General features: G+C 39.3%; 1 protein-coding gene across 1 annotated transcript in view; it reads left to right on the top strand.

Annotated features, from left to right (window-relative positions):
- SPAG16 (sperm associated antigen 16) overlaps window positions 1-14,689 on the top strand; it is a 411,223-nt gene that overhangs the window by 304,502 nt on the left and 92,032 nt on the right. Inside the window, exon 15 of the mRNA XM_015831061.1 lies at window positions 4,201-4,327. Coding sequence (XP_015686547.1) covers window positions 4,201-4,327 — 127 coding nt within the window. The remainder of the gene's footprint in view (window positions 1-4,200; window positions 4,328-14,689) is intronic.

The following is a 14,689-nucleotide window of genomic DNA, read 5'->3' as shown; positions in this document are numbered from 1 at the left end:
GTGGAACTTACAGCAAATTTTTAAAAGAAGAATTACTTTTTTGCCTCAGTTGTTTCTCCTAGGTATCACACAAAATTTGGATGCAAAAGAAACGAATTTGATGTTGTATTGTTTAACTGCTGCCCGTTTGTTGATAGCACAAAACTGGAAGAGTAAAATCTTACCTACAATGGAAGACTGGAGATTGAAAGTTTCGTACGTTGCTGAAATGGCAAAGATTTCTGCTTATTTGAAGAATCACTCAAATGAACAATTTTTATTAATATGGAGAAGATGGATTGTTTATATTCAAAAGAAGCACAGAGTGGTGGAATATAATTTAGGTTTTCAGTAAACTTGTTTTTCTTATTTTTTAATATATTTTACCTACTCATGTAGACTAATATATTTTGTGGAGTTAGAGATTTTAATATTTGTTTGCTTATATTTGAATATTATCCTGGGATTCGGTTTGGGAAGTCCGGGGTGGGGGGGTGGGGGGTGGGGGTTTTTTCTTCCATATAGCATTGTGAAATATCTGTGATGTTTTTTTTCTATGTTGAAAATAATAAAATTTTATTAAAAAAAAAAAAAAGTCCCATATATTATCAATACCTTAAAAAATCAACCCTGAAAAAGATTGTATTGCTTAAAATGTTTCTTATTTTCTCAGTGGTATTTCAGTTTATTTCAAGATCAAATTTATAGATTTTAAGGATATTGTATAAGAGAGAGATTGGCTGGGATCCAAAGAACTTCCTAACTAATTTCATCTAAAACTATTTTGGTCTCTTCTTTCATATACATTTCCCCATTTCCTGCATCTCTCAATAGAATTGTTAACAACAGTTCGAAGGAGTTATCCAAAAGGAGATGTTGATGTGGTTGTTTTGTTACTAAACTCTCAAACAAACAAAATGGAATAATGATGATGTTAATAATGTAACAGGAACAATAAATGCCACCTTAGTTCATTACTATTCAAATCATATGTTTTTGTAGTCAAGGCAGAGGAAATTCCCCCATAATTTAAAAATAAAAGAATGAATAAAATTTAAGCTTGTTTATGTAGATTGCTAGCAAAAACTAGCAAATTCAATCCCTGAACAACAGATACCCATTTTGGCGTAATGGTTAAGGTACTGGCTGACCATGCATTTTGCTCTTCCCTTACACATGAAATTTGGATGATTTGGGGCCAGTTTGGGTACCTAAATTTTTAACCTTATCTGCAAGTATATATGGTATACGCAAATTAGGATATTTTTCTTTGCTACTTTATCACCATAGTTTTTTTATAGTGTTAGCCTTACCAATAGAAGAGAATATTTGTAGCTCAGGATTGAACTGTGGGGTCCTTGGTGCTCTCTGAGCTTGGTGCTTTTCTTGCAGACATTTCATTATCCAACTATTATCCAACATTATCCATGTAACATCATCAGTGCTAGAAGGGAGTAGGACCCTACAATTATTAGTCTTATTTTGTTTCTGGTATTGTATCTGTACCTGGATATGTATTCCTGCCTGGAAGATTAGTGGTGAATTAAGCCTGCAGGATTTGCCTTTCTCAATTAGCTTCTTGACCTTAATTTACATAATCAGCGACTTGCACCTTCATCTGACATCAAGAGTCCCATTCTGACAGAGAATTTACACTACCAGCCTTTCAGCCATTCTACTAACTGCAAAAAAACGAAGAAAACTACAAATACTTTCTTGCTCTTGAGCAGAGAAAAATTTGCTCTGAATGAGTAAATGGTGACAGGGAAAGAAATTAAACGAACTTGTACAAAACTACTCTTGCTTGCTATTGTGTAAAGATTAACTTTTCATAAACATTACAGTATACTTCAATATTTTTTTCAATAATTATGGAATACATATTGTTATTGTATTAGTCTCATATTAAGATCTTTTCACACTTTAAAACAATTCAAGCTCAATATTTCAAAGGTTAGTGCTAATATCAGTTACACAGTATTAAGTTGATTTTCTAATAAAGATCCATGGAGAAAATCTTATCTATGTGGTTACTAATGTCAATGACAACTTTATGGCACATAATCTAATACAGATAAGATACTAGTTTAGGAATACCAGATAATAAAACTCCGTCTCTTAACAAATATGGAATTTTAGAGGCAGCAAAAGGATTAGCATAAAACAAACCAGACAGCCAATGCTTGGATTGAATAAAGTGTCAATTAGAGAAAAGTTCCATTTTTTCCCTCAAAGTAGAGTTTTCCCCAAAATTTGCAAGTAAAGGGATTATAATTATGAACCACTGTTTTCTACATCACGGCTTTTCAACCAGTGGTACAGGTACCACCTATGGTACATTGGCACCTGGCAGGTGGTACGCGACCATCCTAGAAAAGTAGCGGGGGAGGGGAATGAGCTGAACCGGTGGCAGCACCGCACAAGCCTGAGCGAGAGATGGCTAAAGCTTCAGGGCTGTCAGGGCCCAGCAGAAGCGCCAGGATCAGCGCTTCTTCAGGGCTGTCAGGGCTCAGTGGAAGCGCCAGGATCAGCGCCAGGCTCCAGCTGGAACTCGGCGCTGATCCTGGCGCTTCTGCTGAGCCCAGAAGAAGCGCCAATCAGCTGGAATGTTGCAGCATCTCCAGGGTCTTGTGATTTACATTCAGATGCTTGGCAACTGATTTATATTTATGACGATCACAGTGTCCCAGGGTCATGTGAAGTGACCAAAACCTGCTGCAACCACCCAGCAGATGGAGGAATAAAAACCAAACACCCACACACACACACACACACCAGCTGCCAATCCTCAATAGAAATGCTCACAACAATGAAAACCTTGGACAGGAGGAAGAGCGCCACTGGGTGGGCAGGCAGGTGACGTGCTTTGCTGTGGCTTGGGAGGCACTTTTTTCAGTGCCATTGTAACTTTGAACAGTCACTAAGCGAACTGTTGTAAGTCGAGGACTACCTGTACTTTATCACTTTTTCCCTTTTTTGGGGGGGGGGTCATCAAGTTTTTAACACCTTGCTAGGCGACTGATGGTACTCGGATATTGCCATATCCTAAAAGTGGTACAATGGGTGAAAAGGTTGAAAAGCCCTGTTCTACATGAATGTTACATGGCAAAGAGTACAAAACTGATCTCAAAGAAGCAGGGGTTGCAATTCTTGCCAGTGTTACAGAGGAGTAAAATAACTCTCAAGTTGAACCCAGAGACAGCTCACTTCTGCATTTTCTGAGTTTTGTTATTCCAACCCATAGTACAAATTAACATGAATATGTAACTATAGGGTTGAAAATGTGGGAAAATGTTTTAATAAAGTACTCTCCATGATTAACATTGGTTTCATTTAAAAAATCAAAGTTAGGTTGTGCATGCTTAATACTATCAGGAAATCCTAGAACAGTTGGATATCCTAGGAATTCAAGAAAACAGAGGAGGAGATAAAGTTCATCTACTTTGTTGTATACGTCCATGTAATAAACAGAAGTAAAGTTTGTCTCAAAAGAGATATCTTTGACTGAAGTGAGTTAAGTTACAAACTGTTAAAATATTTTGAAAATGGAGGAGAATGGAAAATCGGGACAAAAAAAAAGAAATAAATTCTTCCAAATTTATAGTAAACTAAAAGTGAGTTGTAAAGCAAAGACAGAAAGACAAATTTTATGAGATTTCTAACTATTGTCTTGCTTGTACATATTCTTCTAACAATCTGTTTGTTTATTGGACATATAAACAAATGCTCCCCATTTCAAATACATAACTCTGGACAATGTTACAGTATTAATATTTAATACAACATTAAAATGATAAATGCATATAAAAAGATGAGAGCCATGCAGCAGACCACAAACAGTCAACATAACCAGGAGATGGACTCGCTCACACGCAGGGAGCAGGATGTGAGTGCTATCTCTTTTTAGGTGAGAAGCAGAACAAAATGGTTGCGTATGGACCTATATGCAGAGACAGCCAGAAACAATTTATGAAGCAACTATGTAAGCCTGGCAGAAAATGCAGATTTACTGATTAATAGACAGGTACTTTGAACATTTTCCTATGTGTTGCAAGTACTTCTTTCAAAAGATTTATACAGCCGTATAGTGACATTCAGAATCAAAAGTTTAGGGAAATGATTCCTATATTTTCTCTTAGAGGCATTTAAAATTTTAATATGCCCTCCTTTATATTATAATCATGTTTTTCTCTTCTCCCCTCTCCTCCCTATGTTTTCCAGGGTGATACAATTGTTTCCTGTGATTCTTATGGTGTATTGAAACTATGGGATGTTCGGAAGGGAGTCCCAATGGTCTCCATTGACGCTGGTCCTCACCCTGGCAATCAGGTGGCTTTTGATCCTTCTGGTAAGATCTTTCTTGACATAGGTCAGGGCTTTTCAACCAGTGGTAAGTGTACCACTTGTGGTACATTAATGAGTGGCAGGTGGTATGCAGCCCTGCCTAGCCACGTGTAGTGGGGGAGGGAAAGAGCCAGCACAGGCAAGGACTTACAGTGAGAAAGTCCTCTGGAGCTTCAAAAGCCCCAGGCTCACTTCTGGCTCACCCTCCCCCATGAGAAAGGAGAAGGGGGACGGAGACAGGAGAGCCTATAAAAGGAGGCAGTTTGGGCAGGAGAGGGAGAGAGAAAAAAAAAGCAGCAGCCTTGGGAGGAGGCAGAGTCAGCTGCACCAAAGGAGGAGGGGGAGGGTGGGGGGAGAGGAGATCAAGCAGGCTGGCCATGAGCCAATCTACAATTGCTGTGGCAGCCACCTGTGCTGGCAGCAGCAAACAGGCAAGAAATGCAGCGGGGGAGGGGTCACCCTCCAAGAGGAATGAAAAACCGCAGCAATGGCTGGAGGTGAGGCACGGAGGAGGGAAGGAGATGGAGAGTGGAAGGATTCTTATGTGCTTTTGTGACTTTGAAGTTCTGGGATTTGTTCAATGAGGGCTTTGTGTTCTTAAGGAGTGTTTGGCAATTTCTATTTGGCTGATGGCTGATGTCTCATGTTAGCTTCTATTGCTCTGCTGTTGTTAGCTGTAAGTTTTGCTGCAAGGGATTTTGAAGTATTTTTCTCCTGAATGGATTTTGCCTGTAGCATTCCTTTACTTATGAATGGAGCCATTTGGGGAGGTTGCCTTAGCCGGGAGCCAATACTTACATTTTTTTTTCTTCCGTAAGTGCCCGCTGCGCTCCTTACTTTCCTTTCTAGCCAGTAGCTAATTCTTAAAGGGGAATGTGACTTTTTAAGCTAGTTCACTCAGAAGCTTGTCTTTTTTGTCTCTGGAGGCCTTGTTTGATCAATATATGGAAGAGGGAAAATAGGGGGGGGGTTCAAATTCTTCCTTCAGAAGGAGATGGGAATGAGAAAAAGGGAGGCATGGAAGGGAGGGAGGAAAGGAAGTCCCGCCTTAGCACTTGGCCACCAGCAGCTCTGCCGTTGACTTTGTTTGTCAAAAGGTTGCAGAAGGAGATCACATGACCCTGGAACACTGTGACCATTATGAATCAGTTGCCAAGCAACCAAATATAAATCACATGACCCTGGGCATGTTGCAATGGTCATAAGTGTGAAAAATGGTCATAAGTCATTTCAGTGCAATTGCAACTTGGAACAGGTTTTTTTTTTGGTCATCAAGTTTTTGACACCTTGCTAAGTGGTACTCGAATATTGCCATATCCTAAAAGTGGTACAATCGGTAAAAAGGTTGAAAAGCCTTGCTCTAGGATTCCTCTGAGAGGCTGGTTTTTATAGAATGTGGGGTTCTGTGCCTCATACTATGTATTGCCCTAGAGTCACAGAGCCAAGGCACCAGGCTGACTTAAAATGTTTGCTTCCAGAGAACTAATTTTGCTCTTCGTTATTTTACGTAACCCTGTTCCAAAAGCTAGATAGAATTTAACCCAAAAGAGAAGAAAAAAAGAATTAAAATCCTTAGCTATATGCACAGTAGTATGTTTTTTAAAGCTTATGTTTGTTCTAAACATAAAAAATAACAAGTGATACAGCTGTCTTAGAGACATAGTTTATTCTATTGGTTAAGGCATCAAGCTAGAAATCAGAAGATTGTGAGTTCTAGTCCTGTCTTTGGCACAAAGCTAGTTGGGGTGACTTGAGACATTTTCTTTCAGCCCTAGGAAGAAGGCAATGGCAAACCTGTTCTGAAATCTTGCCAAAAAAAACCCTGCAATTTGTCAGTTCTTCTCAATTAATGGAAAAATCATTGGAATTGTTAACTTCCTGCAACATTTATATATTGGCTATGAAGGCTATCATTTAACAGAGTGCTGTTTTGAATAGATTTTTTAATTGGAAATGGTCAGTAAAAGCTTTATTCGTCACCCATTCAATGGATGAATAGTGATCATCACAAAAATAAGTTATACAATTGATTTTTGAATCACATTGTAGAGATTGACCCATCTTTATGTAAATTGCTTTTCTATTTATTTAAATAGTCTCTGATCTGATTGCTTTTGGATAGATGTAATAGGATGTGGTTGAGGCTTTCATCCAAGTATCTCAGCTGTAGGACATTCCAAAAGATATTCTGCACAGAAACAATACCTATTTTTAAACATACAGATGACTTCTCAGAGAGACATTGTTACAAGTAAACTGTTCATATGTCTACAATGTTCAACCAGTTCAGAGCCTATCTTACTGAATAAAATAAGTAATATGTAAACAGTACCCAAACATTATCATTTTTGCAGTTATTCCTAGTGTTCTGTCATACATGCAAGATCTGATCAAATTTATCTATTTCAAGTTATTATAATCAGATCAACTTGTACGTGCTTAATTCTCTGAATAACTGTTAACTTTTAAGTGCTTAATAGTAACTTATTCCTGCTTTCTCTCTTTTTCTTTTCAAGTTTGAAACCTATCTATATTATTTTTTTATTGATTCTAAGGACCAATTTCTTCAATTTATTCTGTTACAGTCAGAGTTGGTTTGACCACTTGCTTCTTATAACTGAAATGCAAATAGGGCATCATGTTGTACTTTTAGTCAGATGATAACCTCTTATGTCCCATTCTAAAATGAATTGCTATTTTTTAGAGATTACTGATAAATGATTCAATAAACTCTGTGAAATCTGGATGGTACAGGAGGCTGTATGGACAGATAAGAAAATTTATTTTTCTTTTTCTACTACCATTCACCCAAGTAACATATACTCCTGAAAGAGTAATGTGTCTTGTCAGACTAGAGATATGCTTGAAAAAGAAATCCTTAATGTTCATGCTGTATGCAAGGTAGTATTTGCTTAAATAGAGACTTCTTTGCAACAAAGTTCTGTATGAACTTAAAATTTACAAAGAAAGTCTTGCCCAATATATATGCTTTTTTACTCTCATACTTAGAACTGTTATTCTAGTCTACAAACAGTTGTTTCTCTGCCTCATAACACAGACTCTTTCACCATAATCGAAGAATGAAATAAGATTTGTTTGGTGTGATCTGTTTTTGATGAACCCATGTTGGTTTCTGGTTATACCCTTGTTTGTTTCTAGGTGTTCACTGATTTGTTGCTTGATTATCTTTTTCAAGATCTTCCCAGGTATTGATAACCAGTTGATTGGTCTGTAATTTCCTGGATCTGTTTTTTCCCCCTTTTTTGAGGATGGGGACCACATCAGCTCTTTTCCAGTCCTCAGGTAGCTCCCCGGTGATCAAAGAACTTTGAAAGATATGTTTCAATGGTTCTGAAATCACGTCTGCCAGTTCTTCCAGAACTCTGGGATATAGTCAATAGACAACATCACCATCAGATGGATCTGTAGTTAGCTGGCAAATCGTACTCAATGAGTAATCCTCAATGGCACCACATCCACATGGAGAGACGTAAGCATTGGGGTAGCACAAGTTTCCATCTTAGGCCCAGTACTCTTCAATATCTTCATAAATGACTTAGATGAGGGAATTGAAGGGGAACTCATCAAATTTGCAGATGACACCAAACTGACAGCCAACACCCCAGAAGACAAACTCAGGATCCAAAAAGATCTTGACAAACTTGAACGATGGGCCCTATCCAACAAAATGAGTTTCAGTGTGGAGAAAAGCAAAGTTTTACATTTAGGCAGGAAAAATCAAAGGTTGGGCGAGACCTAGCTCAAAAACAGTAACTATGAGAGAGACCTTGGAGTCCTAGTGGACGATCACTTGGCTATGAGCCAGGAGTGTGCAGCAGCAACCAAAAAGCTAATACAATCCTGGGTTGTATAAACAGAGGTATAGAATCAAGATCACACGAAGTATTAGTGCCGCTTTATAAAACCCTATTAAGACCACACCTGGAATACTGCAGCCAATTTTGGTCACCATATCACAAAAAAGATGTTGAGACTTTGGAAAAATTCAGAGAAGAGCAACTAAGATGATCAAAGGCCTGGAGACTAAAACATATGAAGAACAGCTGCAGGACTTGGGTTGGCTAGTCTAAAGAAAAGAAGAAATAGGAGAAACATGATAGCAGTATTCCAGTATCTGAGGGGCTGCCACCAAGAAGAGGGGGTCACGTTATTCACCAAAGCATCAGAGGGCAGGACAAGAAACAATGGTTGGAAACTGATCAAAGAGAGAAGCAACCTGCAATTAAGGAGAAACTTCCTGACAGTGAGGACAATTAACCAGTGGAACAGCTTGCCTCCAGAAATTGTGGGCACTCCATCACTGGAGATTTTTAAGAAGAGACTAGATAGTCACTTGTCTGAGATGGTATAGGTTCTCCTGCTTGAGCAGGGGGCTGGACTAAAAGACCTCCAAGGTCTCTTCCAGCTCTATTTTATTCTATTCTATTCTAGTCCATCCGAACCTGATGATTTGAATCCATCTAGAGCTCACAGATGTTCTCTTACCTTATTTTTGTATATTTTAATTTGCATTCCTAATCTGTCATTTATTGTTCTGTTTTTGATAAGTTGAGTAGTGTTTTTTTGTGTGTCTGAAGACAGATGCAAAGTATGAATTAAGCAGTTCTGCTCTCTCTCTATTGCCTGTTATTTCTTTGCCATCTTCTCCAATTAGTGGACCGATTGTTTCTTTGACTTTTTTCTTGTTTTTTATGTGTTGAAAGAAACTTTTTTATTATTGTTTTTGGCCTCTGTTGCAAGTCTTAATTCGTTCAAAGCCTTAGCTTTCCTAACTTCATATTTGCAGGTTCAAGCTATTTGTTGCTATTCTGCCTTACTTATGTGTCTCTCTTTCCATTTTTTGTACTTGTCCTTTTTTTCTCTCAGTTGGTCTGAGAGTTCTTTGTGCAATCATGCTGTTTTTTTCTTGGTTTCCTTGTTTTCTTTTTTAGTGGTATTGAACTGGACCTGGCATTTGTAATAGTATTTTTCAGAGTTTCTCATACTTCTTGAGTTGATTTACCCTTTAAGATTTTCATCCATGGGATCCTTCCTAAGCTCTGAGTTTGTTAAAATAAACTCTTTTAATGTCTAAAACACTGGTTTGATTATGGTCTGTGCTTGTGTCTGTTTTATATTGAATTCTAATATGACGTGGTCACTCTCCCCTAAAGTTCCTGCAACTTCAATCCCTCTATCACTTCCTCTCTGTTGGTAAGAATAAGGTCCAGTATAGTTGTCCCTCGAGTTGCCACCTCTACCTTTTGGGTGATGAAGTTGTCAGGTGGTGGGTCAGGAATCTGTTTGATCTCACATTTGTTGCAAAGTTTATCTCCCAGTTGAAGTCAAGGTAGTTAAAGTCCCCCATTACTACAGTAGTGTATTTCCTACATACATTGGTTAGTTGATTAACAAAAAGTTCATCTATTTCTTCTGCTTGGTTGGGTGGCCTGTATTACCTATACCTATAGGAGGCTTGAGCAGGGGGCTGGACTAGAAGACCTTCAAGGTCCCTTCCAGCTCTATTCTATTCTATTCTATTCTAAAAAGGGAGGATTTCTGGAAGCTAACAATCACTATTCAGTTCTGGGCACTATACTCTAGGAAGGATTTAGAGAAATTGAAACTGCTTCAGAGAAGGGCAATAAGAATGACGAGGAGTCTTAAGTCCTATGAAGAGAGATTGAAAAAGCTAAAAATGGTTAGTCTTAAGGAAATACAACTAAAACAGGATATAATAGCACTATTAATATACCTAAATTAATGTTGATTGAGCAATGCAAATACCTATTTTCTCTGGTTCCAAATGTGGATTTAAATTACAGGAAAAAAGATTCTCACTGAATACTTTTGTTTGAGAATGAAACCAATTATCCAGAAAGTTAGTAGACTTCAAACTGCTGTATCCAAGCAATAGCTAGAGACTCATCTGTCTAGAAAGCCTTAATTTGAATTCTTGCACTGAGCAGGAGGTTGATCTCATTGTGTAAATAACCCCATTCATCTCTATGAATCTGTAGAGGTTTTTTTTCACCTATTTTGTTCACCTCATTTCTCAGGAAGTCCTAAGAAAGTTTATAGACTTTCATATAATAGAGCTAATTTTCTGTAAAAGGTATATGTTGTGATTGTAATTCAGATTGTGATTATAGAATATATTTTCCAATAAGTAAATAAGTAAGTCAGTAAATAAATAAGAAAAAGAAAGGAAAGAGTACTACAGGATATGACACAAATAAATAACTCAGATGTGTTACAATATTGAACCAGAAAAGGAATAAAAAAGCAAAAGTGTTTATTTTGAAAATAAAAATTATTAAATAAAAAATCAAAAAATAACTTCCATTACTTAAGACTTAAATTGCTTTTATACATTATAGTGCTTTTCAACACGAATATTTCATTTTTTTCAATTGTAGTAACTTACCTTCTGTATATGTGCAAAACGCTGCTTTACTTGCTTGTTTGTCTTTCCTTGCTTTTATTTTTTTCTTACTGTATATTCTTTGTACCCTTCTATAACTGATTTTGACCTATTTTCATTAAAATAAGGCATATCTTTAAAAGCCACATCAGGTTATGATGGCAATTGGGATCCAAATTTCCTTCTCTTAAGTGAGGCTGTTGTAAAGTGTGAGGTCATGTCACTTAGTGAAGAAAATCCTGGCACACATTGCTGTTCTTAAGCAAGGACCAGGGATCAATAAGTGAAAAACTCCTTGCAACCTTCCCTGCTGACTTCCAACAAGCAAAGTCAATGGAGAAGACCGTAGGATCCCAGGCTGCTCACAAGCAAGCCAGTAAGGAAGTAATTGGCTGCTGCTGGGTGGGGCCATGAATGGGTGGCATGGTACAAGCACCACAGGGCTGGGGGCGACTGCTACCACATGGGAGATGATGTGTGTGTGGGTACCGGGCACAGCAGGAGTGCAGTGGGGTTCAAGGATGACTGCAGCTGGGCAGTATGAAGGTGCATGGGTGGTTGTCAGGGCACAAGCACAGTAAGGTCAGGTATGGTTACAGCCAGTTATGTAAAGGTGTACAGGTGGCTGTTGAAGCATGGCAAGGTACTGCTGAGTGGGGATATGTGTGCAAGGGTGCATAGGTGGTCATAGAGTGCAAGGTCAGGGGAGTTTCTGCCAGGTGGGGGAGGGCACACCAGTTATCATCATGGGTGGGGCGATTGCTTCAGTTTTGTAGCAAGGGTTCTTAGGGAGAAAAGGCTTCTGGAGTGGGAGCAACTTACAAGAGTGACTTGCAACCTTTCCTGGTAGCTTCCCCATTGACTTCGCTTATGGGAAGTCAGCAGAGAAGGTTGCAAATGGCAACTGGGTGATGCTGGTCACTACAACCATCATAGGTGCAAGCCAATTGCCAAACACAGATCACAATCACGTAGTTGTAGGGATGTTGGGACAGCCAGAACTTTGAGGACTAGTCATACAGTAGGTATCATTCATTCAGCACTATCATAAATTTGAGCTGAACAAGTGGTTGTTAATCAAAGATTATTTGTAAGATGCTATTCTGCAATTGTATAGACACATATTACTTGCTCTGCTATCAAAATGTGGTTCAAATTCTCCTTGTTCCCAGTACTGTCAGTATGATTTGGGTAGGACATGAGTGGGCCATATGAGAAACTGAGACTGTTATGGAGACTTGCCATCACCACTCTGCCCCTGCCACTACCAACCCCCCACCCCTCACTGCCAATGATACACTGATGCCCCACCCCTGATGCCCCACCCCCGATGCTGCCATTTGCCTTCTGACACTACCAATGCCGCTGGCTGGATGTGATCCGGGGATTGTAAAATGCCCAGGTCTGGGATAGAAGATTCCTGATGAGAAATCACTGATAAAACATTCATTCATTCAAAACATTTTTATACGCATCCAAATTATATCAACGGGGGCTCTCAGTCTATAATTAGAACAACATTAATAATAAACAACATAATACATGTATCTATTGAAACCACTAAGAGTAAAATTTGGGACCAAATAAAACTTTCATGTACAGTCCATCATTAAGTCCTCTCATCTATCTTACCCTATCCCAGGGCTTGGGGGAAAAGGTCTTAAGTGTTTTTTCAAAGGTTAGGAGAATCGAGGAGGGGGGTGTTGATCATCAATGGGGAGGAGGTTCCTTACAGTAGATGCTGCCACTGAAATCTTCTAGATCTCATATAATGACAATGTTTAAGAGAAGAGATTAGGAGGGTGCCCACCCTACCTGATCTGGTACAACAGGTAGATGTCCTTAGGGAGAGACGGTCCTATAGATAACCTGGTTGTGTACCATATAGGGTTTTAAAGATAATAATCAGCACCTTGAATTGCATCCAAAGAGAAACTGGGAGCCAGTGCAGTTTACACAACAGAGGTGTAAATCTGGGTAAACCTAGATGCCCCTATCATAGTGCACATCACCACATTCTGGACCAGTTGTAGCTTCCAGATGGTCTTCAAGGGCAGCCCCATGTAGACTACATTGCAGAAATCATATGGGAAATGACCATGCATGATGACCATGAGCAAGGCCACCTGGGCCAGAAATGGGCATAATTGGCACATGAAATGAATCTGTGCAAAGACCTCTCTAGCCATGGCTGCCACCTGCTCCTCGAACAGGAACTGGTGAGTTTCCAAAGACCTCCAAATTGCATACTAACTTAGTCCAGGGGAGTGCCATCCAGTCCAGAAAGAGATGAAATATGATCTGGGCTGGGGGGGGAGGGGAGGACTCAGAATCACTCTTGCCAGGGCTGAGTCAAAATCACTTCCAGACCTTTAAGGTTCCAGGCATGGCCAGAACTGCCACAGCATCACCTGTCTGGCCCGGGGTTGAGATATTTAATCGGGCATCATCAGCATACTAATGATACGGCATTCCATATGAAAGATGACTTTTCCCAGTGGTGTTATGTAGAGGTTAAAATGAAGAAATAAAAGGCTCAATCCCTGAGGCACTCCACACTGCAGGGCTATGACTTGCTCTACTATCTGCAAATGCCAGATTTGACTGATTATGTGCCATCAAGTTGGTGTTGACTAATAGCAATCATATAGATAGATTTTCAGCAGATACTATGTGTCCCCAACATAGTACTTCAGATTTTCCAGTGGAGTGCTCAACACTGCTATAATCCAATCCATCCACCTTGTTGCTGCTCATCCTCTTTTTTTCCCCTTCCCCTTTCCCAACATTATAGATGTCACCAGAAAGTCCAGTGTTTGCATAATGTGTCCAGAATATGATCATTTGAGCCTGGTAGTTTGTGCTTCCAGTGAGAACTGATTTTTTTGTATGATCTGTGTGCTCTTTTCTTAGCTACCCTGCTGTTCACATGCATCTTCTCTAACTACAGGAGTCAAAAGTGTGACTATCGGTCCTACTTCTTCAAAGTCCAACTTTCACTTTCATAGAGTATCACAGAAAAACCATTTCCTGCATGATTTTGATCTTTGTAGGTATACTGTACAGATAGTCCTCATTTAATTACCCTGATTGGGACTGGAATTTCTGTCATTAAGCAATGTTGTCCTTATATGAAATATCATTTGACTGCACCATATAACAACAATAGTTTTGGTAGTCACAGTTGTGATTATTAAGACAGAGTTGTTTCCTGCCCTGCTGCACTCAACTCTATTTCCTTTTCCCATGCTCACCTATTTTTCTCCACCTCTGCCCTTTTGGCTGTCCTGCACTATGCTGCCCCTGATGCCCTGCACTCCACTTCCCCTGCTGCCCTCGCTTCCCTGTACTCAGATGCCCCTGCGACCCCAGCTGACCTTCACTCTTTTGTTGTTCCTGCTGCTAATACACCTGGCCCTTCACAAGGTAGCACCACTTCATTCGGAGAGAGAAGATGGTAAAGATCAGCTGGGGGTAGCAGTGGTGGTGGGAGCAGTGGTACACAAGCTGGAAGGGGGAGCAGAGTGCATGGTAGCCCAAAGGGCAGAGATGGGATAAAGATAGGCGGGTGGGATGAAACTGAAGCACATGTTGTGGTTATAAATGAAGGTAGGCTGCCAAGCACCTGAATTTTGATCACATGATCACAGAGACACTGTGATCAAAGTCCTTTTGGTTTGCACAATTGATAAATTACATTAGAGCTTTGGTATCTTATACAACTGTATCTTAGCCCTGTATCTTATACAACTGGAGAGCAAGCCAATGAGATTGCTGCACAAAGAATCTTAACTATAGATGCACAAACAGACATAGCCAACCTCAACAAGGATGGCTCACTGAAATGGATGAGCCTCAGAAAACATATATATATATATATATATATATATATATATATATATATATATATATATATATATATATATATATATATATATATAT

The sequence above is a fragment of the Protobothrops mucrosquamatus genome, unplaced genomic scaffold (assembly GCF_001527695.2).
Source record: "Protobothrops mucrosquamatus isolate PMUCROS unplaced genomic scaffold, P.Mucros_1.0 scaffold_253, whole genome shotgun sequence".
In the NCBI taxonomy this organism is placed as follows: domain Eukaryota; kingdom Metazoa; phylum Chordata; class Lepidosauria; order Squamata; family Viperidae; genus Protobothrops; species Protobothrops mucrosquamatus.
Note: the sequence above shows the minus strand (reverse complement) of the source record. Positions and strands in the feature narration are given on the sequence as shown.